The sequence below is a fragment of the Lepidochelys kempii genome, chromosome 1 (genome assembly GCF_965140265.1).
Source record: "Lepidochelys kempii isolate rLepKem1 chromosome 1, rLepKem1.hap2, whole genome shotgun sequence".
Lineage (NCBI taxonomy): Eukaryota > Metazoa > Chordata > Testudines > Cheloniidae > Lepidochelys > Lepidochelys kempii.
The window spans coordinates 274,702,558-274,725,882 of record NC_133256.1 but is presented as its reverse complement, the minus strand read 5'-3'; the positions used below and the strand labels follow the sequence as shown (position 1 = coordinate 274,725,882).

General features: G+C 40.3%; 1 protein-coding gene across 1 annotated transcript in view; it reads left to right on the top strand.

Moving 5' to 3' along the window:
* The window catches only part of LRRIQ1 (leucine rich repeats and IQ motif containing 1), a 179,997-nt gene that overhangs the window by 62,190 nt on the left and 94,482 nt on the right, over positions 1-23,325 (top strand). The window contains exons 15-18 of the mRNA XM_073327613.1: positions 1,337-1,513; positions 15,769-16,251; positions 18,691-18,901; positions 20,671-20,790. Of these exons, the coding sequence (XP_073183714.1) occupies positions 1,337-1,513; positions 15,769-16,251; positions 18,691-18,901; positions 20,671-20,790 (991 nt within the window). The remainder of the gene's footprint in view (positions 1-1,336; positions 1,514-15,768; positions 16,252-18,690; positions 18,902-20,670; positions 20,791-23,325) is intronic.

The window sequence follows — 23,325 nt, the reverse complement described above, 5'->3', positions numbered from 1 at the left end:
CTTTAATGTGTGGTGTTTAAATCTAAATAAAGGAAAAGTTAATTCAGACTTATTTAAAACTATTTGTGTTAAGATATAATACTTTACCAATTTAAGATTTTTTTTTTGCAGTTTGATGAATTGAAAATAAGGAATATCAAACATAATACATATTGTATTGTCCTAAACAAATATTTAAAATACCATGAGGTTTAATTGGTCAATAAGACACACATAAAAAGTGTTTTTATCATCTGTGTGCCAGATTATCCCTTACATGTGAAAGGACTGCCTAGGAAATTCATTAGCCCTCCCCACTCTGCTTTCACTGGTACAACCTCCTTTCTTCTAGGATGGACTTTGTGCTATGAAGGGCATTGTTAATCCCATAGTCTGTTAAATCAGATGTTACACATTTCTGAATATTTTTTAAAATACATCTTTTAGAAAAGTAAAAAATGAATTCCAATAGCTATCTAAGGTGTTGTTTTTTTTTTTTAAGGGGGGTGAATTAACCCAGTCCTGTTTTGTTTGAAGTCAGTGGGAGTTCCATTTAGGTATATACAGAATCAGGGACCTATCCCAGTGACTAGGATTGGAGCAGGAGCCATCCCTTAATTCTCATAAAAATGTGTGACTAACAACAGCACTAGAATTTGCTATAGTGCAAGCAAGTTCCATGCTATTTTCTTCTCATTTGTGACTTGCAACACCCCTGCTGTTCCACATGGACTTTCATGAGATTGCTAGTCAGGCTGAATTGTCTTGTTTTTGCTGTGTGTATAAATGGAGAGTGAGCTGATATTGCAATGCCATTTTCATTCACAGTCTATGCAATGTCTCCAAATGTGTCAGGTCAGCCAGTGCTGCTTTATTTTTATTTTTATGTTATTCCATCATGATATAGTTTTCTGTATTGCCTGGTAATCAGTTGCCAATGTTTCAAAACAAAACACAAAAATATTTCAGGTACTCATGGAGTTATTAATGGTAATGGATTACATCCGGGCCCTTTTGAATCAGAGATTTTTGTCACTGATTTCAGTGTGGCCAGGATTTCACCCAGCATCTATATACCTACAAAGTATTGAGAATTGCTGCAAAGAAATGATTTTTCATGTTAATTTTGTGGTTTCCATAAGAGTAAATTTTGCTAGTAATAAACCATAAATAAATATCAAATAAGGTATAGTAATTTTATGTAAACATTTTCATGTATACCAAAATGTTTAGTAAAATAACATACTTAAAGGTCAATCTCTTTATGTAGTTGTGATGGGGATTTCTAGACTTTGGATTCTAAAATGTAAGTTTTTCCATAATGCTAATAATGAATTGTTCTCTCCTCTTTTAAAAGGTGTTCCCTACTTAAAATACTTCCTAGTTTGCAATTTCTTAATGGTGAAAACATAAATTCTCCTGCAAAGCTCTCAACTGAAAGAATCAAAGCATCAAAACCAGGAAGCTTTTTGAAATTTTGTCAAGCCCAGATTGAAGAAATTGACTTAATAAAAAAGAAGACCACTGAACAACGGTAGATATCCGAAATCTTTTTATGCAAATATAATTATTTTTGAAAGCATGCTTTTGGAAATGTTATGTCTTTAGTATACTTCCTCATTGTTTTCCTGTATTTTACTTAATTTTTTGTCTGGGAATATAAATTTATGTTAAGAATGAGAGTATATATCAGTAATTTAAACATAAAGAACATTGCAATGATGTTATAATTATCCTCAAAATAAACTTACAAAGCCAGGTCAGAGTTAAAGTTAAACTTAAGAGATCCAAACATGTCAAGGCCTTCAAACAAGTTTGAGTCTATCCTCTAAGGGCTGATTCAGTCAATACATTTTAGTATTTGTGGCCCAAGATTAGATTAAAGTGATTTTTGTTAAAGGCACATTGAGATTTTTTCCCATATTAGTTTTTCTTGGGTGTGTTGATAATACTCCAAGTGATTGGAGGTACATAGGTAAAGCTCTAAGTTTTTATAAGGGAAGACTGTGGTCTTCAAAGTCTCTCATACCTCCAGACTTGATACTGTGGTAAAATTTTGAGCAGCTGTCCTGTGGTAAATTTTTCTTAAATAAATTTATGAGATTGAGATTTTCTTGCAAGGAGATAATGTAGAAGTATGGAGATAATATCTTCCCTAGAATAACTTTAGAAAAGATAACATAAAGCAGGTAATAATGAGGCAGGTAACATTATTTAACAAAAAGAAAAGGAGTACTTGTGGCACCTTAGAGACTAACCAATTTATTTGAGCATGAGCTTTCGTGAGCTACAGCTCACTTCATCAGATGTATCACGAAATGTATCACGAGATGTAGCTCACGAAAGCTCATGCTCAAATAAATTGGTTAGTCTCTAAGGTGCCACAAGTACTCCTTTTCTTTTTGCGAATACAGACTAACACGGCTGTTACTCTGAAACCTGTCATTATTTAACAAATTAATTGGTCTTGGGCCAACCAAAAGTTTCCTGTTCGATCATTATTAATTTAGTTCTGATACATATTCCAAGAAACGGATATATCAATGCAAATAATTAATTTGTCTAGCACTGAAATGTCAAGTCCTTTTAGAAACCAAGAAGCTGGTCACTCTGTGTGTGTGTGTATGCTTGCATGTTTATTTCAAGGAATCCCTGTTGAGGTTACAGGGACAAACCATCCCGATGTGTCGAAAGAATAGTAAATATGGCAGGCGACCAGCTTGGCTTAATGGTGAAATCCTAGCGGATCTTAAGCATAAAAAAGAAGCTTACAAGAAGTGGAAAGTTGGACATATGACCAGGGAAGAGTATAAAAATATTGCTCAGGCATGTAGGAATGAAATTAGGAGGGCCAAATCGCACCTGGAGCTGCAGCTAGCGAAAGATGTTAAGAGTAACAAGAAGGGTTTCTTCAGGTATGTTGGCAACAAGAAGAAAGCCAAGGAAAGTGTGGGCTCCTTAATGAATGAGGGAGGCAACCTAGTGACGGAGGATGTGGAAAAAGCTAATGTACTCAATGCTTTTTTTGCCTCTGTCTTCACGAACAAGGTCAGCTCCCAGACTGCTGTGCTGGGCATCACAACATGGGGAATAGATGGCCAGCCCTCTGTGGAGAAAGAGGTGGTTAGGGACTATTTAGAAAAACTGGACGTGCACAAGTCCATGGGGCCAGATGAGTTCCATCCGAGAGTGCTAAAGGAACTGGCGGCTGTGATTGCAGAGCCATTGGCCATTATCTTTGAAAACTCGTGGTGAACGGGGGAAGTCCCAGATGACTGGAAAAAGGCTAATGTAGTGCCAATCTTTAAAAAAGGGAAGAAGGAGGATCCTGGGAACTACAGGCCAGTCAGCCTCACTTCAGTCCTTGGAAAAATCATGGAGCAGGTCCTCAAAGAATCAATCCTGAAGCACTTACATGAGAGGAAAGTGATCAGGAACGGTCAGCATGGATTCACCAAGGGAAGGTCATGTCTGACTAATCTAATCGCCTTCTATGATGAGATTACTGGTTCTGTGGATGAAGGGAAAGCAGTGGATGTATTGTATCTTGACTTTAGCAAAGCTTTTGACACGGTCTCCCACAGTGTTCTTGTCAGCAAGTTAAGGAAGTATGGGCTGGATGAATACATCATAAGGTGGGTAGAAAGCTGGCTAGATTGTCGGGCTCAACGGGTAGTGATCAATGGCTCCATGTCTAGTTGGCAGCTGGTGTGAAGTGGAGTGCCCCAGGGGTCGGTCCTGGGGCCGGTTTTGTTCAATATCTTCATAAATGATCTGGAGGATGGTGTGGATTGCACTCTCAGCAAATTTGTGGATGATACTAAACTGGGAGGAGTGGTAGATACACTGGAGGGCAGGGATAGGATACAGAGGGACCTAGACAAATTGGAGGATTGGGCCAAAAGAAATCTGATGAGGTTCAATAAGGATAAGTGCAGGGTCCTGCACTTAGGACGGAAGAACCCAATGCACAGCTACAGACTAGGGACCGAATGGCTAGGCAGCAGTTCTGCGGAAAAGGACCTAGGGGTGACAGTGGACGAGAAGCTGGATATGAGTCAGCAGTGTGCCCTTGTTGCCAAGAAGGCCAATGGCATTTTGGGATGTATAAGTAGGGGCATAGCGAGCAGATCGAGGGACGTGATCGTCCCCCTCCATTCGACATTGGTGAGGCCTCATGTGGAGTACTGTGTCCAGTTTTGGGCCCCACACTACAAGAAGGATGTGGATAAATTGGAGAGAGTCCAGCGAAGGGCAACAAAAATAATTAGGGGTCTGGAACACATGAGTTATGAGGAGAGGCTGAGGGAACTGGGATTGTTTAGTCTGCAGAAAAGAAGAATGAGGGGGGATTTGATAGCTGCTTTCAACTACCTGAGAGGTAGTTCCAGAGAGGATGGTTCTAGACTATTCTTAGTGGTGGAAGAGGACAGGACAAGCAGTAATGGTCTCAAGTTGCAGTGGGGGAGGTTCAGGTTGGATATTAGAAAAAACTTTTTCACTAGGAGGGTGGTGAAACACTGGAATGCGTTGCCTAGGGAGGTGGTGGAATCTCCTTCCTTAGACGTTTTTAAGGTCAGGCTTGACAAAGCCCTGGCTGGGATGATTTAATTAGGTATGGGTCCTGCTTTTGAGCAGGGGGTTGGACTAGATGACCTCCTGAGGTCCCTTCCAACCCTGATATTCTATGATTCTATGATTCTATGTAAGTGTATGCATAAATAAAATGTACAGTATTTGTTAACAGGCATTCTTCTACTACATATGTTGCATAAACAGCTTTTTTCAAATTTGTTACAAGTTTATTTTTGCACAGGTTTTTTTATGTTTGCTTTATTTTGATAAGGGATCTTATTGGGGCTTTTGTGTGCTGATTAGTCTCTGGAATCACTCAGTGTTTTCATTCTTGGGCAACATCTACATTTCCAGGATGAGACCTTCATGCATTGTCTGTAGTGATTGTCCTATTCCTTACTAGGGGTTACAGATTTTGTTAACATAAAATATTTGTGATATGAATTCTGAACAGCATATTATTACAATAAGGCATCTTAAAATATCCCATATAAAATACCTATTTGTTTTTTAGCTCTTTATCGGAAACATACTTTTGTGTATATTTCATAAAATTATACCAAAATCCACGATCTGTGTTTCTCATTCCATTCATGAGTTCTTTGGTATCTTGCATAGGGATAGAGGCTTCAGTTCAGGAAAGTACTCAAGCCTGTGCTTAACTGTAAGTGGGTGAATATTTCCACTAAAGTTAATGGGACTACACGTATGCTTGAAGTTAAGTGCTTGCTTAAGTGCTTTGCTGAAACAGGCCCAGATAAATCAGGAAATTGTAAATCTTTCCAAGCCTTTCTGTGACATATTAGCAGAAAGGCTTGGAAATGTTCTGTGTCTTTTTGCAGAGATATTCTCACTTCTTCTTCAAGTGCTTGCTCATGTTGATTCCAATTAGGTATGTGTGCACTGCGTGCACAGTAAGCAGAAGGTTTTTCCCCTAGCAGTAGTCATGAGGTAAACTCAGGGGCCCGCTAGAGTCATGCTTCTATGACACTGTATATAGGGCCCTGCCGACCCACCCCCACTTCAGTTCCTTCTTACCGTCTGTGACAGTTAGCCGGAATACTTGTTCTCTCTTGCTTTGGCAAGCTTTCTCCCTAGTAGTCTTCAGACTGTTTTTTCTGTAAATAGTTAGACCAGTAGTTAGTAGTTGTAGTTAGTTTAGTCATTATATAGTTAGAATTCCAGTAGGGAATTGTTCTGGGGGTACCTCCCATTCCACTCGTCCACAAGATGCTACTCAAGGTTCAGAGGGATGAAGCCTCTGTAATATTGACAGGTTTCAGAGTAGCAGCCGTGTTCGTCTGTATTCGCAAAAAGAAAACAGTACTTGTGGCACCTTGGAGACTAACCAATTTATTTGAGCATAAGCTTTCGTGAGCTACAGATCACTTCATGTTAGCTCCATGTCAGCACCTCTCTTCTGGAGCTGTCAGTGGAAACTCCAGTCACTCTACCGTTTCTCCTGGACCTGATAACACAGGACCGCTGCCGTCTTCAGCACTCCAACGTTGAATCTCTCCACTTCATGGCTTGGAAGCTCCAGGGCTAAACCCAATGGAGCTTTCTTGCTCTGATCCATTTAGGGAAGTCCTCCTTGGCTGTAAGAAACCATCTACTAAGGCCACTTACAACCCGAATGGAAGAAATTCACAATTTGGTCATCACAGAAACACACATCTTGTGCGCACTCTACAATACCTTTTATCTTGAACTTCTGCACTTGAAGCAGCAAGGGCTTTCTATTTCATCAGTAAAAGTCCACTTGGCTGACATTTCCGTCTTTTATCCAGATGTGGCAAGCCAGTCGGTCTTCACAAACCCAATAGTTGAATGCTTCCGTAAAGGACTTGAGAGGCTATACCCTCAAGTATGATAACCCATCCTTGCCTGGGACCTTAACCTGGTTCTTTCCAAAGTATTGGGGCCCCTCTTTGAGCCACTAGTGACATGTTATTTCTACCAGAAATGTTCCCTTTCATGAGAGACAGAGCAAAAAACATTTGCCAGGAGTGTATCCAAGATTAAGGTCCTAACATCTGAACATCCTTACACAGTCTTCTATAAGGGCAAGATTCAGCTTCAGCCTGCACCCGGCCTTCCTACCAAAGGTCATCTCCCAGTTTCACGTTAATCAGGACATTTTTCTTACAATCTTTTACCCCAAGCCACATGCAAACAGCCGGGAACAAAGACTTCACTCTTTGGATGTTCGCCAGGCGTCAGCCTTCTATATTGAACAGACAAAGCTGTTTCGAAAATCTACTCAGCTGTTCATCACAGTAGCAGACAGAATGAAGGGGCTCCCGGTCTCTTCTCAAATAATTTCTTCATAGATTACCTCAATTATCAGGATGTGCTACGATCTGGCGAAAGTACCTGCCCCATGCTTACAGCACGCTTCATGAGGGCGCAGGCATCTTCAGTGGCATTCCTGGCCCAGGTCCCAACCCAGGAAATTTTCAGGGCTGCGATGTGGTTTCCCTTGCATTACGCCATTACTCAGCAGGCTAGGGACAATGCAGCCTTCAGCAGAGCGGTGCTTCAATCAGTGAACCCATGAGCTCTGACCTTGCCTCTGAGTTCCTGCTTGGGAGTCACCTAATTGGAATCGACATGAGCAAGCACTCGAAGAAGAAAAAATGGTTACCTACCTTTCGTAACTGTTGAGATGTGTTGATGTGAGATGTGTTGCTCATGTCCTTTCCAAGACCCACTGTCGGAACCTCTACTCCTCTGTCGGAACAAGTCCGACAAGAAAGAACTGAAGTGGTGGCAGCTCGGCAGGGCCCTATATATGCCGCCATGGAGGTGTGATGCCAGGGGGTGCCTGAGCTGACTTGACGGGTACTGCTAGCGGAAAAACCTTCCGGCTACTGTGCATGCAGCGTGCACACACCTAATTGGAATGGGCATGAGCAACACATCTTGAAGAACAACAGTTACAAAAAGGTAGGTAACTGTTTTTTCTATATGTGATAGTCAATATATCCTAAAAGGAGTATCTATCCCAGGTGCTGGCAAACTTTTTGGCCTGAGGGCCACATTGGATTTCCGAAATTGTATGGAGGGCTGGTTAGGAAAGGCTGTACCTCCCCAAACAGCCAGGCGTGGCCTGGCCCCCCTGGGACCCTGCTCCATCCACCCTTCCCTCGCCCCTGACTGCCCCCCCCGCCCCATCCAACCACCCCTTCTCTCATTCCTGACCGCCCCGGAATCCCTGCCCCTGACTGCCCCCCATCGCCCCATCCACCCCCCTCCTTCCTGACTGCCCCCCTGGGACCCCTGACCCCTATTCAACCCCCCCGTTCTCCAACCTCTAACCGCCCCAAGCCCGATCCACACCCCTGCCCCCTGACCACCATCCCAAACTCCCCTGCCCTCTATCCAACCCGCCCTGCTCCCTGCCCCCTACCGCGCTGCCTGGAGCACAGGTGGCTGGCGGCGCTACAGCCATGCCACCCAAAGCACCAGGACAGGCAGCCGTGCCGCCCAGCTGGAGCCAGCCATGCTGCCGCACAGCACAGAGCACTGGGTCAGGCTGTGGCTCTGCAGCTGTGCTGCCCGGCAAGACCTCGCAGCCCCACCGCCCACAGCATTGCACTGGCGGGACAGTGAGCTGAGGCTGCGAGGGAGGGGGAACAGCAGGGGAGGGGTTGGGGGCTAGCCTCTCAGGCCAGGAGCTCAGGGGCCGGGCAGGAGGGTCCTGCAGGCCGAATGTGGCCCGCGGGCCGTAGTTTGCCCACCTCTGGTCTATCCTCTTCTGTTTCAAATTATATGTACATATTATGCGGGCTTGCAGTGGAAGAATCACCTCATCAACAGTCAACTTTGTCCTACCTTAACCACCTTTTTAACTAGTAACACCTTTCTTCTTTACTGTATGAGTTCAGTATTGGAGGCTTTTTTTTTTAACCTTTATCTGCAACAAACTCTGCAGATGAGGCCTGTAGAAGGTCCATTTAGTTTGTGTTTACACTTCATTTTGTCTGGCCATTCCTGGGTTCTAGGTCATATTGCCCTGATTACTTTTCAGGGCTCTAGTATTTAGATTTGTTCTTATTTTATGTATCCAGGTTTCTCTTTGGTTTCCAGAACATATTCACACTGCATGCTCTTATTCTTACAGCACACAGTAAGAGTTTTCACATCTTCATAGCCAGCTGTGTTTTTCAATGTGATTCTTGACTTCTGTTTTGCAGATGAAGCACTGATGCTTCCTCACCAGTTTACCACTTGAAGCGATGTCTCTTTGCTAAAAAATTTGCCTATTACTTATTTACCGTGTAGAGAACTTTATACTGTCCTCAACTGTGGATCTATAACTGGTACTTCAATAAGCAAATCACTTTCCTGCAAAGTGACTAGAGACACTTAGGACTGCTTCAGCCCTCAGTGAGGATGGGAAATATCAATTGCTGGTGTACTGGGGGAGGATACAAGAAAATTCTAAAGCTATGGCGGTTCCTGCCATAATAAAGCATTATGCACCCAAAATTTTGGATATATTTGAGAAGAGCAATTACAAGTAGATAATTCTCATGTCCAAATTTTGTTTCACAAATATTCTTTAGTTTAACTATTTTCTGTTGTCAATGATATCTGAAGGTCCTTTAAAAATTTTACCCTTAGTAATTTTTAAATTTAAACTTGTAAATTGGAAATGGATGAAATAACTCTTATGAAATTTGGTTTAAAAAAGTATTCACTTGGGTTACAAACTTGTATATTATATTTTTTGGCCCAGAGCACATTTTATGGATGATTTAAAAACGATTGAAAAGTGCACTTAAAAAAACACACACAAAAACCCCCTAAACAAAACATACCTACATAAGCCTAAACAGCACAGCTATTATACTTAAATACTGTGATACTTTCTCCAAGTTGACTGAGTTAATGTAACGTTGAATAAGAACAGACTGAAAAAAGACCAGGCTTCTTGTCTGTTTCACATCTCACTAAGTTATGAGCCCCTGTAGGTACGACCTCAGCTATGTAATCTGCCAAAAGTAATCACTGGTTGGTTCTCTAATCCATGTTTTCATATACCACTGCTGCTCAAATAAATTGTCTGTGCAGTTTCTGCTTTCAAATGCCTTGTTTTTACTGTGCTTAAGAATTATGTTTTTTAAAAATTAAATTTCTGTATTCTAATAATGCCTGTCATGTAATCTTTTGACACTTACTAATAAATAGCTATATTAAGAAACCCAACACTTCAGTTTCAGTAATAGATACTGATGGAAGTTGAAAACCTTATAAATAGTAACTATTTAAAATAGTGAAAATGACAGGAAAGCTCTGTTATAGGAATGTGAAAGAAGAAATATAAACAGTGAACTCTTTTATGTATCTGTAAGGGACTTTTGTACTTTGTAGTTGAAGAATAATGATACTTCTACATGTTTCCTCTATGCAGAATTATTTTACTACACAATTACAAATAGAATCTAATGTAATATCTGAGTGTAGAGTCTCCATATACTGTTTGTAACAACTCTCATATTTCTTTTAAACACAGAATTGTGTAATAATTCTTTATTAAAGCGACACACACTGAATACTGAAACCTGATATAATTTATGTTTGGGAAAGTAAGTCATTCTACACTATCAGGCATTATGGTGCATTATTAGTGTCTATAGTGCCAGCATTGACGAAAGGGTGCTTTTAAATATGGACTTGTAGGGTAAAGATTCAGATAAGAATAAGACATTTTTGCCAGAGCATTACTAATGCCTACATGTAGTTTTGCAAAACTGTAATCTAGCATGTTAGGCAAAGCCTTTGATGGCTTGTCAGTAATAGTAATAGTAGTAAAATCCATTTGTTCCTGGCTGAACACTGGTGACATCATAGCAAAATTTTCGGAAGCCTTTTCAGTCCATTGCTAACTTCACACATACAGCAGCTGAACTTCTAGTGGTCTGCTGCAAATCATCTATCCATTTTCTCACTGGTTGTCCTTTACTATAATGATCCATCACTATTCCTTTCATGATAACTTGTTCAAGGGTATTTTCATCTCTGTGTCTGATTTGATCAAAATACACCTCTACCCCGATATAACGCTGTCCTCGGGAGCCAAAAAATGGTACCGCGTTATAGGTGAAACTGCGTTATATCAAACTTGCTTTGATCCACTGGAGCGCGCAGCCCCGCCCCCCTGGAGCGCTGCTTTACCGCGTTATATCCGAATTCGTGTTATATCAGGTCGCGTTATATCGGGATAGAGGTGTATATAAGTTTGCACCTGTTGATTTCCAAGAGCCAAATCTGCTTCTCTCTGATAATATTTCTAATGTAAGTGCTTTTCTTCTTTTCTGTCCAGGAGATGCACAAGAATCTTCACTAGTACCACATCTCAAAGGCTTCAATTTTCTTTTTGTCTGCAGCATTAGTTTCCAAGGATTCGTATCCATAAGTAACTAAGTTCACGTGGACCTTTCATGCATTTTGAGATGCCACAGTTTTTCCACATTTTCAGATAGATTCCATGGCTGAGTGATCCATCTGTAATCATGTTCCAATTTCTTTGGATCAGCCTTCTTGGTTGGATATGTATGATACCCAGATAATGAAATTAATCGACAGCCTGTGCTGTACAGTTAATTGCAATGTCTGCTTGTATCCTATTTTTATTGTTCATGTCAAAATTCATGAATATAAGTTTTTCCACTTTCAGGAATAGTATATAGTCCTCACTAACTGCTTTTACAGACTAACATTCATTGCATTGTATCAATGGTTGCATCATATCATCAGCATATCTGAGGTCAGTTAAGAAGTGTGCACCAATGGAAATCCCAGCTTCTTCCACTTTATCAAAACTGTCCAGATCTTGTCTCATAATAAATTCTGTGAACATGGGGACCGAATACACGCTACCCAATGGAAAAACACTGGCTGTTGGCTGCTGCTGCTAGCATCATGGTCTGCTGTTGATCATAGAGATTTGGAATGAGTTCAGTGGCATATTTTTAGAATTCCCATATCCTCCAGTATCCTCCAGAGACTAATATGTTGGATGGCATCAAATACTTTGGAGTAGTCAATAAAACACACAATCAATGGGTGATTCATATCACTGAAAAATGTAGGGAGTTTAGATATTCATAATTTGATCACGTCCCTCTCTGAAACTAACTTCTTGTGGTGGTAGTTCTGTTTCTATCGTTCGCTTCTTGCAATCCTGAATTATGTAGAACAGCACTTTATATGAATGTGATATTAGGGAGATGTTACAATAGCTACTGCAATCTGTTATATCCCATTTCTTTGGTAAGGACCAAAGATTCTCTTCATCCAAGTCATCCAGCCAGTTTTTAGTCATTTGTATCACAATACAAGTTTTCCGCATGAGATCAATACCATGGTCACCAATAATTTTTAACAATTCTGTTGGTAAGTTATCTACCCCTCATGCTTTCTCAGGTTTCATTTTCATAATAGTATGCACTGTTTTGGACTGATGACTGTAGGTCCGTACTCTTTTCTGTCATCCTGTATTGTAAATGGCTTTGACTGGGCATACAGATTATTACAGCAATCTCTCCAGTTGCATTTGATATAGTCACTTTCAATAACCTGCCATCATAATCTTTTATTACACTCAGTGGTGGGGAAAACTTTTTAGAAAGAAGTCTGACAACTTTGAACATACCTTTTGTATTATTACTCTTTTTACAATTTATAATCCTCACATTTTGCCCTGATGTAGTCACTTTTGTCTTGTCTGCTCTGCCTTTGAATCTGTCTGCTCAATTCCTTGTGTTCTTTCCTGAATTCCTCAGTCTTCAATCCTCTCTCTTTGACTCAGTGAAAAAATAACGCAAGATCAAACACCTTTTCAGTCAACAATGATGTGGTCCAACACTGATTTTTTTTTTTTTTAGAATGTGTGCTTTGGCAGCTTTGAGCATGATGGTTTCATTTTATTCCAAGTTCATTCAGGTTTTTCTCTTTTCACCTATGACAATGACTCAAACCTATGTAGAAATTATATAGAAGTCTTGTAGTCTTTTAATTGATTTTGAACAAGACCATACACAGTGGACCTGCCAAACAGCTTATTTTTTTCAGTTTTAATTTTATGTCTGAGGCTAAGAGTTGATGGTCTGACCGGCAGTCTGCATTCAGGAAAGTCTTCGTCCATTGGCCACTCAATCGCAATCATCCCTGTATCATTACATAATCAGTTTTGTTCTTTGTCACTCTGTCACGTGACCTCAATATATAAACATCTAGGATGGTGGCGGAAAATGGTGTTTGTAATGACCAGATGATTAGAGCAGCAGAATTTGACTAAGTGCCTGTAGCGGAGTGTAGCCATTCCGCTCCTCCCTAGAAGGGCTTAAAGCAGTCCAGGAGAGGGCTGTGGGAGAGAAAAGCAGGGCTGATGGGGAAAGCAGCCACAGCTGTAGCCAGTGCAATCCGGGCCCAGCTGGCCCTTATAAGAGGGCAGTGGGCCAGAAGCTGAGACAGCCTCTCTCTAGAGGTTGAGAGGGAGGGCCCTGACTGCTGGGATCTGAGCAGGGTACCTGTGGGTGGAGCAGGGATGGGGAAAGGCCAGAGGATCTGGGGAATTCTGGCCTGAGAAACCCCCAGGCTGCAGGCCTTGATGAAGACCTAGGAAAAGGGTACTGGGCAGCCCAAGGGTAGGCAGAAGCAGCAGGTCCAGACCCTCCTTGCCGATGATGAATAACAATTATACTGCAGTCTGCCTCAGGAAGTGGGGGCTAGATGGTGACTGGCAGTAGCCATATACTGAGGCGAGGTGGGGATAGAGGGTGGGGGTTCCTTGGGGGGTGAGGAGGGAGACCCAGATCTGTGGGGGTGCTGCCAGGGGGCAGCAGAAGGCGCTCCGGAGGCTGGAAACGCTAATTCCCTGGACAACCAGCAGGAGGCGCCACAGGGATGTGTCCCACCCGCCACAGTGCCTTCCTCTCTCATTTTTCAAACCCAGACCATTGTTTCCCATTACTTCCTTAAGAGAGTTTACAGCTCCTACTTTCACGTTCAGGTTTCCAGTTACAAGGGTGCAGTCTTTGCTTGGTGTTTTAATGAGTGTCAATAGTAGTATTGTCCGTAAATTCTGACTCAGTGAGTGGAATGGAAATTTCTGACAGCCAATCTGAAATTCAAAAATAAGTGGTGGATATGAGATTGTTTATTAATGGTATCACTTTTTCTAGTAATGTTGTCATTGTTACATTTATTGGCATTTCTGAACTTCAGAAATTATGAGGGCTGTTGCATAATGTTTGGGTTGCAACACATGTAGAAATTTCAGATTGTCAGTGAACTTTTACTAGATGGATTCAACAAGGAATGTAACAAGCATTAATATTACCACTCTTCCCCCCCCCCCTTTTTTTGGCCAAATGGTATTAAGATATGTTTAAGTAGTTTGTGAGATATGATGAAAATAATCTGGCTTAGACTGGCATTTTCAGAAGAAGTTGCACTGGTGATGGTCTCAAACATAGTGTCTATTGTTGAGCTGATAGCATTTAGCCCATCATAATCAACAAACTTCTTTGATGCAGTATATCTTGCAGCATTTGGGAAATGCAATTCCAACCTTTTGGCATGTTTTCAATAGATCTATCTTCTTCTAAACCTTAACAATATTTCTTTCATTTTCAGACATGTCAACCTTTTTCCTGTGTTGAAGTCAGCAGGTGCAGGTGTAATTTATCTTAGTTCCTCAAGCAAATGTACAGCACTGTTGGTTTTAATAAATCTTCATAGATAAAGTGCTGCCATTGTTTTGGAATTTTTTTAACAAGAAAGAGAAATGCTGCCTAATGGGCAACAAGACTCTCAAGTTGTTTGGCCCATGTATCTGCAGTAAGTTATCTGGTTCTAGTGCATATACCTAATTTCTATTAAACCGGTTTTATGCTGGTGAAGCTCCCTTTGAGTCAATAGAATCAAACTGGTGAAAAGAATCAGGCTGCCTTTCTAGCATGGCCTGACTCAGTTTCCAACATTTCATACGTTTGGTAGAAATACAGTAGAGGAATGTTCATATAAGGAAAATCAGTGTGTGGCTTTTTACATAGCCAGGCACTACGAAAGCCTTGTCTTTCGATAAGAAAATACGGCAAGTGTACTGCTTTCATTCTTCTGCGACAGTTGCAGGTCTCAATTCTGCCAGATCCTGTACAGGAGCCTTCTAGGTTTCCACTTCTCTTGTGCCACTGACCCCAGACATATTTATTGACTAATGCTTTGCATTCGTTCTATGTAAGTGACGATCAGCAAGACATACTCCTCTGTCTGCAGTACCTGGTTATTATATGCACTTACTCCTCCTATTCATGTAAGGGCTACAACACATAGCCATACTTAGTGGAGAGAGGAAAGGAAAGTAGGACTATGGACCCAGCAGCCAAACAGGAAGGCAAGTGCCCTGCGTGCCTCATTTCCTCTTATGTTCCTTCCTCTACTCTAAGCTGATTATCATGCCTTAGTGCATTTAAACCTACCAGTCACAAACCAGCAAAAATCCATGAAAACTTCACCAGCAGTCAGCTATGGAAGTGGGAGGCCACTGAGTAATTCTTTGAAACCAGCAAGCTGGTGGAGAATGGTAACCTGCCATAGTATTTTATTGTTGCATTTCTCCATTTTTTAATAGTCTTTTTATTCTCTTTTAGACCCTCACTAGACATTGAGGCTTGTTGGTTGGAGTCTGAGTTTTGTTAAGTTCTGCTCTAGATTCAGAAATATGTAGTACCATCTTTACTTTGTCTTGCTTAGTTCCTATTTTAGAATAGATTCGTAAGGTTATTGGTGTAAGTAAAATAGACTCAAATCCTCCAGAATTTGCTGCACTATGTGCTCCTAACCACACTAAAATTTTCAGTGAAATAGATACCCCAGTACGTATTTCAAACCTAAAGTCTGAAAACAGAGAAAAAATAATTTTCTAATCAAGCTACTGGCTTAGTAAAATAAACAAACTAATGTGTGTTAGTGTATTCAAGATACTGGAAAAATAAAGAGGGGGAAAGAAACCATTTAAGAATATCATAAATTAGCAATTAAAGCAGGAGTCATTTAGTACTCAGTGTTCACAATGTTATGTGTGTGCTAAACTCATCCAATACGTGGCTTATGTACGTTAGAAAATAAAGGCATGCTTGATTTAAAAATATAATTCCAATTGTCTGAAATAAATGTAACTGCATTTTTATCTTTCTTCAGAAATGCTTCTGCCTTGGATGCTGCACAGAGTCAGTGCTGGTATTTTAAGGAGCTGATGAAACTTAGTAATGAACACCGATGTGCACATGAATATGGAGACCTAAACATCGCTGACAGAGATGAACCAGAAGCACAGCAAGATCATTTGAAGCAAACAGCCACCGACAGGCTACAGCAAAATAACCTCTTTATCGCTGGTGCAAAGGAAAATAAGCAGGGCTTGTTGAATCCTTCTGAAAGATGGATTACTACACGCCACATTCAGCCTATGTTCATTAACTCCTCCGTACCTGTGCCTCAAAAAAAAAGTAATCAAGAGCACAAAATAAAGAAGAAGAGTACTGAATGTTGCATCAGTCACAAAGGGGAGCACAAAGATAACAGAAAAATATCAACCCCCAAAACAAGAAACACATTCAGAGAGACAGTCATTGCAAGTAATGAGGGAGAGAATCTCCAATATGTTGAGAACAGTGTGGAAAAGTAAGATATAAATGTCAAATATTTGCCATAAAAACCCAGTTCCATTTCTGCATAAATGTAATGTGGAAAGTTAGTTTTCAAAATAGTTTCCAATGGGATACAAACTTACAACTATTATGTTCTATTAAGGGCTTGTCTACACAGCAAGTTACTGTGCTGTGAATCTACGGCGCACTAGTTTGCCATGCAGCAGCATCCTGGGTGGACCACAGTGAAAGTCCTGGAGTGTGGCTTAGCATTCTTCTACTTCAAAGTGCAGTATGCTATATATTACACACAGGCTTTCTGTGCCGTAACTTGCCATGTAGAAAAACCCTTTGTCTTTTCTGTTCACCTCCTATGTACTTTTTTAATAAGAAGTTTTAACTCTTATTGTCCCCTAATCATGGTTAAAATTAATATCCTTTATGTATGACAGTTCTGTGATATTTTGTCAGTGATTGCATTTAAAAAATATTTTAAAAATATATTCGAATTGAAAACTGCGTGAAAAGTAAGGAGAAAATTTTAAATGTGACTTCTATCTAACTTTTCCTTTCTTGGTACTAAATACATGAACCCTCTGCCTAATTGTATACAACAATAAGAAACAATAGTGTAGAGGTTTTTTTACCATTGTTAGTAAGATTTTTTTTTTCTGAACTTCATTAGGGCTCAGTCCTAATCTGTGCTGAGTTTACAGTTGAGCAGGTGGGAGGGAAAGGTGGTGATAAAACTGTTTCTCCATTCTCCTGACCCTAGGCCAATCACATGCAGCTGTGCTGACTGAAGAGCCAACTATCTGTCCTGCCTTTGGCATTCCCAACCTGCCTCTTTCCATCTTATACAAGAGGGGTTGGGGAGCATAGAGCCAGCTACACTTGATTTGTGCCATCTAAGGATTCTCCTGTGTGAAGTGGAATGCTCTGTTGCTGTTTAGGGCAGTTTTCTAGCTGCTTTGTAGTGACTCCAGCTACACAGGTAGAATGGGAGGTGAAGATTTGGTCCTATGTACATAAAAGTTCCGGTATGACAAGGTGTCCAGTTTCAAAAATACACTGTACATGTACAAGCCTGGGGTACATTGTGAGGGGCAACACTGAAAGGTATGTTCCTTCGGTTTCCTTAGAAGTACAATATGCAGACATCATTCCCTGTGTTTTAGGGGTTTTTTTTTGTTTTTGGTTGTACGTGGGAATCGATTAATTTATTATGAATGTATGCATTGAGAAGGACTGCAGAATTCACAATGGACTCCAGTGGAGATGAGCGGGAGCATAGTAGCCCATTATGAAACCTTAGTGTTTTTGAAAATCTAAATCCTTTTCTAAACGTTGCATTTAAAGTTTTTTAGTTAATCTTCTGATATAAATATTTCAGGAATTCTGCTGTTAGAAAGCCATTCTCTTAACTGTGAGTTGCACCCAGTGGTGGAACATTTTTTATAGTGGAGGTGCTGAAAGTTATTGGACAAAAGTGTAAACCCTGTATGTGATAGAAACTACTTCAAATCAGGGGTGCTACTGCACCCCCAGCATCCTTAGTTCCCCACCCCTGGTTGCGCTTGCTCATCAGTACTTAAGCAAGGTTTTAAAATATACTTTTTTGTGGTGATATCAATTATTTTTAAAAATTTCCCAAGTATTTTCTTAAAAGTTAAGATTTTTAAAAAGCCACATATTTTCCATTTGATATTTACTTATCTCTGAGTTAACGTGTTGACTTCAGAATATTCCTGTGGGAGGTTGTGACTTGTTTTAGAGTATCTGTTTCACTGTAAGCTGCTTCACATTTTAAGCAGCTATACCTAAATAAGAAGAAAAATATAACAATATAGAATTTTTGGGTGTTTCTCAGTTCTTCTGCCTTTTCGTTGGTTTGTTGATATAAGAGATGCTAGGGTTTTTTTCTAACATTTTGAGATAACTTAGAACTGCCATTAGACATTAACTTCTCTGTAAAAAAATTATCTGCAGATCACTGTAGGGAGCATGTGCCTTGATTTCTTGAATTCCCCAAACCTTTAGAAAGCAGCAACCATTTGACAGATCTGAATAGTCTGATTGTAATATAATCAAGACTGTTTTATAGCATTTAAATTAATAACTGTACTTTTTAAACAATAAGCAAAATGGAACTTGAACAATACTTTAACCACTAGGATTGCCGTATGAAATTATAAACTATATGATGATTGCCTAAGCCTAACTACATGGCACCCCATACATAGCTGTTTTAAATCATTGTGGAGATTTAAAAGCATCCCTAATGTATTACTTTCTGGAATAGTCTTGTTGTTTAAAAAGTAAAAATAGGTAGAAGCTGAAAATGCGTTTTCCAAGAGTCTCAACCATTGTGTGTGGATAAACACATGTATGCATAATATCTAATGGGGAACTTCTTTATCATTACTGGTAGTGTCTTCAGTTCCATAAAACTTTCTTTTTCTGGTGTTGATAGCTTGGCAGCTACACTAAGCCAGTCATATTGGCGAGGCTACATAATTCGCAGAGATATTAATTTCTGTGCTAGACTACATATGGCAGCAACAGAGATCCAGTGTGCTTGGCGGAAGTACCGTGCCAGGAGAAACGCTGTCTACTGCAAAAAAGAAAGTAATCAACTCACAGATGCTATAGAACAGAAGCATAAAGCTGCTACCCTTATTCAGGTTGGTTTGCTACAGTGTTCTGTTCATTTGTTACAGTTAGACTTAGTAAGGAATGATCTGATTGATTAGCTGTATTTATAAGTAATGTTCATTCAGTTTTTTCCTTGAACCAAACAGATGATTCCAGCAGAAAACCCTTTTTTTTTTGTTTAATAAAATCCTGTATAAGCATCACAAGTTTTTGTCTTTTACAAAATACTGATCGGTTAAATTAGTTGATGCTTGATTTTAATTTTACTGGGGTGACTTAGGAAAATAATGCTATGTACCCTGAACATTCTAAGTTCTAAAATCTGTATAGTCCTTTTTAAATTAAAGGGACATTGCCAGAATGTTTAGCCTTATGTAAACCCTATCTTGAAAGTTATTCCATATTGTGTGTGTTGGGTGAAAACATCAAAGGTACCTAAGTGAGTTAGGATCTTAAGTCTCATTTTCAAAAATACCTTAGGCACTTTGAAGCCTAAATCTTATTTAAATATCAATAGGATTTAATCTACTAAGTATCCTACTTTAGAAAATTTTACTGCTTGCCTCATGGATTTCATCACATTGTGGCATCTGCTCAACGTGACTTGTCTTCTGGGAATGTAGAATGGGTGTCAGGAAAGGACCAACATTGTGGGGAAATGCTGTCTTTTCCTTCTCTCTGAATTCTAGAAATGGGCTCTCCAAGCACAGGTCACTTACCCATGAGGATGCCCTTTCCTGCCACATGTGCTCTGGAAGAGTTGAGGCTATAACCCAATCTACAAGCTTTTAACCCAGCCAATCATAAGTGCTATGGTATTCCTGATTTAACTTTAATTGTATGTTCCTAGTAGTTAAAGCCCAACAGAGTAACCAGTAGGAAAGCAGATCTTCAGTCTCAGCATTTCATTATGTTTATGATAAATCATTAGTTTATGGCAGCACACTGCAAATGATAAGGCAAAACAGATACAGGGCTATTATTTGCACATAATTTTTGAGAGGGAGGAGGAAATGGCAATATCCTCTAATTGATACAGTATAGGACATTCTCAATGAGCAAGGAAAATTGCTATCCAAGTTCTAACACTGTCTACCATAAAACAGGAATTTCCTTTTAAAACCATGATCCATAAAACTACAGTTATAAAAAATAATATTCCCATGTATAATGTACCTTTTATCCTAACGTATCCAGTATGTCTTTGCACATATTCCTAATGACTTGCATCATGTTCTGGTATATAAGTGCTCATTCTTTTGCTGTATGTTCTTTTTTTACCTAGATGATGATAAAAAGCCTCTTTCTTAAAAAAAAGTAGAGTAGACAGTAACTGTGAAGATGTGGTTGACTGGTTTAGGTTAATTACATGAAATGACAACAACAATTGCCACTTGTAACCACTGAAAATTTGGTATAAGTGTGTTTTTATTTTTGTTCTCAGTAATTTGAAAGTGAACACTCAACTTTTTGTTATATCTTCTTCCCCCTCAGCTTAGAATAGGCCCTGTAGGAATTGTCAAATAATTAATTAGTTGACCTAGGTTTGTAGTTGAGGGAGTTTCAAGATTCCATTCTGCTTACTTGAGGAAAACCTCTTGAGTATTCTGAGCTTTAGACATATGCTGGCATTTAATTTGTCTTGTAGTTTTAAATGTCACATAAAGTTCAAAAAACAGATCATTGAGCTATTAAACCAAGGTCTAAGATGTTTTATCTTCCTAATGGGATAACATAGAGAATCTGGATTTGGGTTTGATCTATGGCCTTGTATAACATGCTTTAAATTTTTGTTTAGGCATTTTGGAAGGGTTTCCTCTTGCGGAAGAAACTAGCCAGTGCTCTTGCAGCTGTTAAAAGTGATGAAGTGGAAGATGACTATGAAGAAGTAAATGTGGATGATTTTACATTTGATGAAGTAAGCACAGTTGTTAACATAAAAGCTCGCCTAAAACAACAGTAAACCTACCTACATTAGAACTGTATGTTGGGTGTCCTAGATATTCCGAGAGAGTGAGAGACAGTTACATTTTGTGTATATAATTCATTTAAATGTACTTGTTATGGATTATTGGATTCCTGGTCACATTGATGTTCCAGTGCTACTATGCTTTTAATGACATACCCACCGTGGAACCTTATCTATTTCTAGAACCTGAAGGCAAATAAATGGATCGAGCAAGTGGTTCTTTTTGTCCAAAAATGTGCAGTTTTGTAACCCTTTTAATAATATTTTATACCCTGTGGGGTAAAAGGTACAATGTAGTTTCAAAAATATTACAAAACCATAATTTTTGGAGAAAATATGGATTGGCCTTGACCCTCACAAGTGGTCCCCAGGTTCCCGAATAGGTGTGATGTCACCAACATAGTAATCAGTCGGGTCATTTGGCAGATTGGGAGCTATGACACTGATGGATGCAAACTTCTAAAAGAAAAACATATTTGAAATTAAAGGAAAATAGATCTGCTAATTAACATTAAGGGATAACTAAATAAATAAACAAACCACCACGATCAACAACAGGATGTGGAGAAAGCTGCTAAACGATTCAGCAGTCTCACCTGTCTTTTGGAAAATGACAAGGAGGATCAGGGTCCTTAATACAAGAATAGTTAATGAAGAAAGGGATAGTGAAATTGGGAAGGAACAGGCTAAAGAAGCAGTACTCCAGAACGTCCATCTGCAGTACCACAGGAACTACACCTCTATCCCGATATAACGCAGTCCTCGGGAGCCAAAAAATCTTACCGTGCTATATAGGTGAGACCGCGTTATATCGAACTTGCTTTGGCCCCCCCTGCTCCTTGTCCCCTGACTGCCCCAACGGCTATCCACACACCCTGCCCCCTAACAGGCACTCGCCGACAGCGGCAGGAAGCGAAGCAGCCTGGCCCCAGCCCGCTCCACTCCGCCAGCTCCCAGCCGCGGCACTCCACTTCCTGCCGCCTGTGAGTGTGGGGAGGTTGGAGAAAGGACGCCCCCTGCGCTCACTGGCAGCGGGAAGTGGAGCGACACGGCCCCAGCCTGCTCCGCTTTCCTTGCCTCCAGTGTCGCTCGGGGTGGGGGAGGTTGGGGAAAGGTCCCATGCTCACCAGTAGCGGGAAGTGGAGCAGCCCAGCCCCAGCCTGCTCCACTCTGCCAGCTCCCAGCCACGGTGCTCAGCTTCCCACCGCAGGTGAGTATGGGGGGCATCCTTTTCCCAACCTCCTCTCATTCACTGCTTTACCACGTTGTATGCAAACCCGTGTTATATCGGGTCACGTTATATCAGGGTAGAGGTTAATTGGAATAATTGTCAATAATATTGGCAGTTCAGGGAGGATAAGTGAAGTTTCAGAGGACTGAACTTGAGCAAAAAATATTCATTTTTAAGAGATGACAAAGATCACCAAAGGAATTACAGAGCAATAAAGTAAAGTTCAAAACCTGGTAATTGATATATAAAACATTTAGGCAATGTTCTACAGCATCTAGGGAATCGAACAACTGCCAACAGCCAAATCTTTTCACTAAACATGGAAAAGGAACCTTATGCAACATCATCTTCACTTTCCTGCAAAACAACAGAAACTCCTCTTGGAAAATACTTGCACGGTTGGGGCTCTGTTTTTGGAAGCAGTTGGCAGAGTAGACTCCAGCAAGGATTTAATTGTCGCTCAGAGCCAGTCAGAGGGTCATTTCAGGGGAGAATTAATCCAGTGTGAATTAAATACTACACAGTACAGCCTACCACACTTCTGGAAACTGGATGGAAACTGAGTATCTGTAGGAGCAATTCTGGATGAAGAAAGTTACTCACCTGTAATTGGAGCTCTCTGAGTTTTCTGCACATCCTCATTCACTCACCCTGCTTTCCTTGTCATGATTTCAAGTACAAGAAAGGAACTCATTGTGGCTGGCTCCATGGAACTGTATATGGCTTTGTCATGGACATTTGGATCTGGGTGAGCCGTGATGTACTGTATGGAGCTCATGAGTGCTTGCAAAAGTCCTGTGTTAAAATCCCACCATAACTTCAAAAGGGAGGTTGAGATGACTTACTTCTGATGTGGTTAACCCCTCCTTGGCCAGAGATCACGTGTTCTTAGGGCTTATAAAATATTTTTGCCTTTGCCGTGTATCAAAATGGAACTGTACCAGTATCTAGTGACCTGAGGATCAGCCACCTTTTGAGGACCCAAGTTAGAGTTGCACTGGATTAAACAAAACAGGAATGGTGTTTATTATATAGACATACAATTTATTACTTATGACTTGGAATAATTTTTAACAATCAAAATTAGTTTTTCTTCAGTCTTTGAGTAGCTATAAACTTTTCAGGGGTATATTTTCAAAAGGACAGCCACCCTTTTGAGAGTGCAAATCAAACAGAGGCACAAGTACCCGGAAATAATTTTGCGGGCATAAATGGGGGTTTGAACCAGCAGAGTAGGCTTAAATTTTACCTTT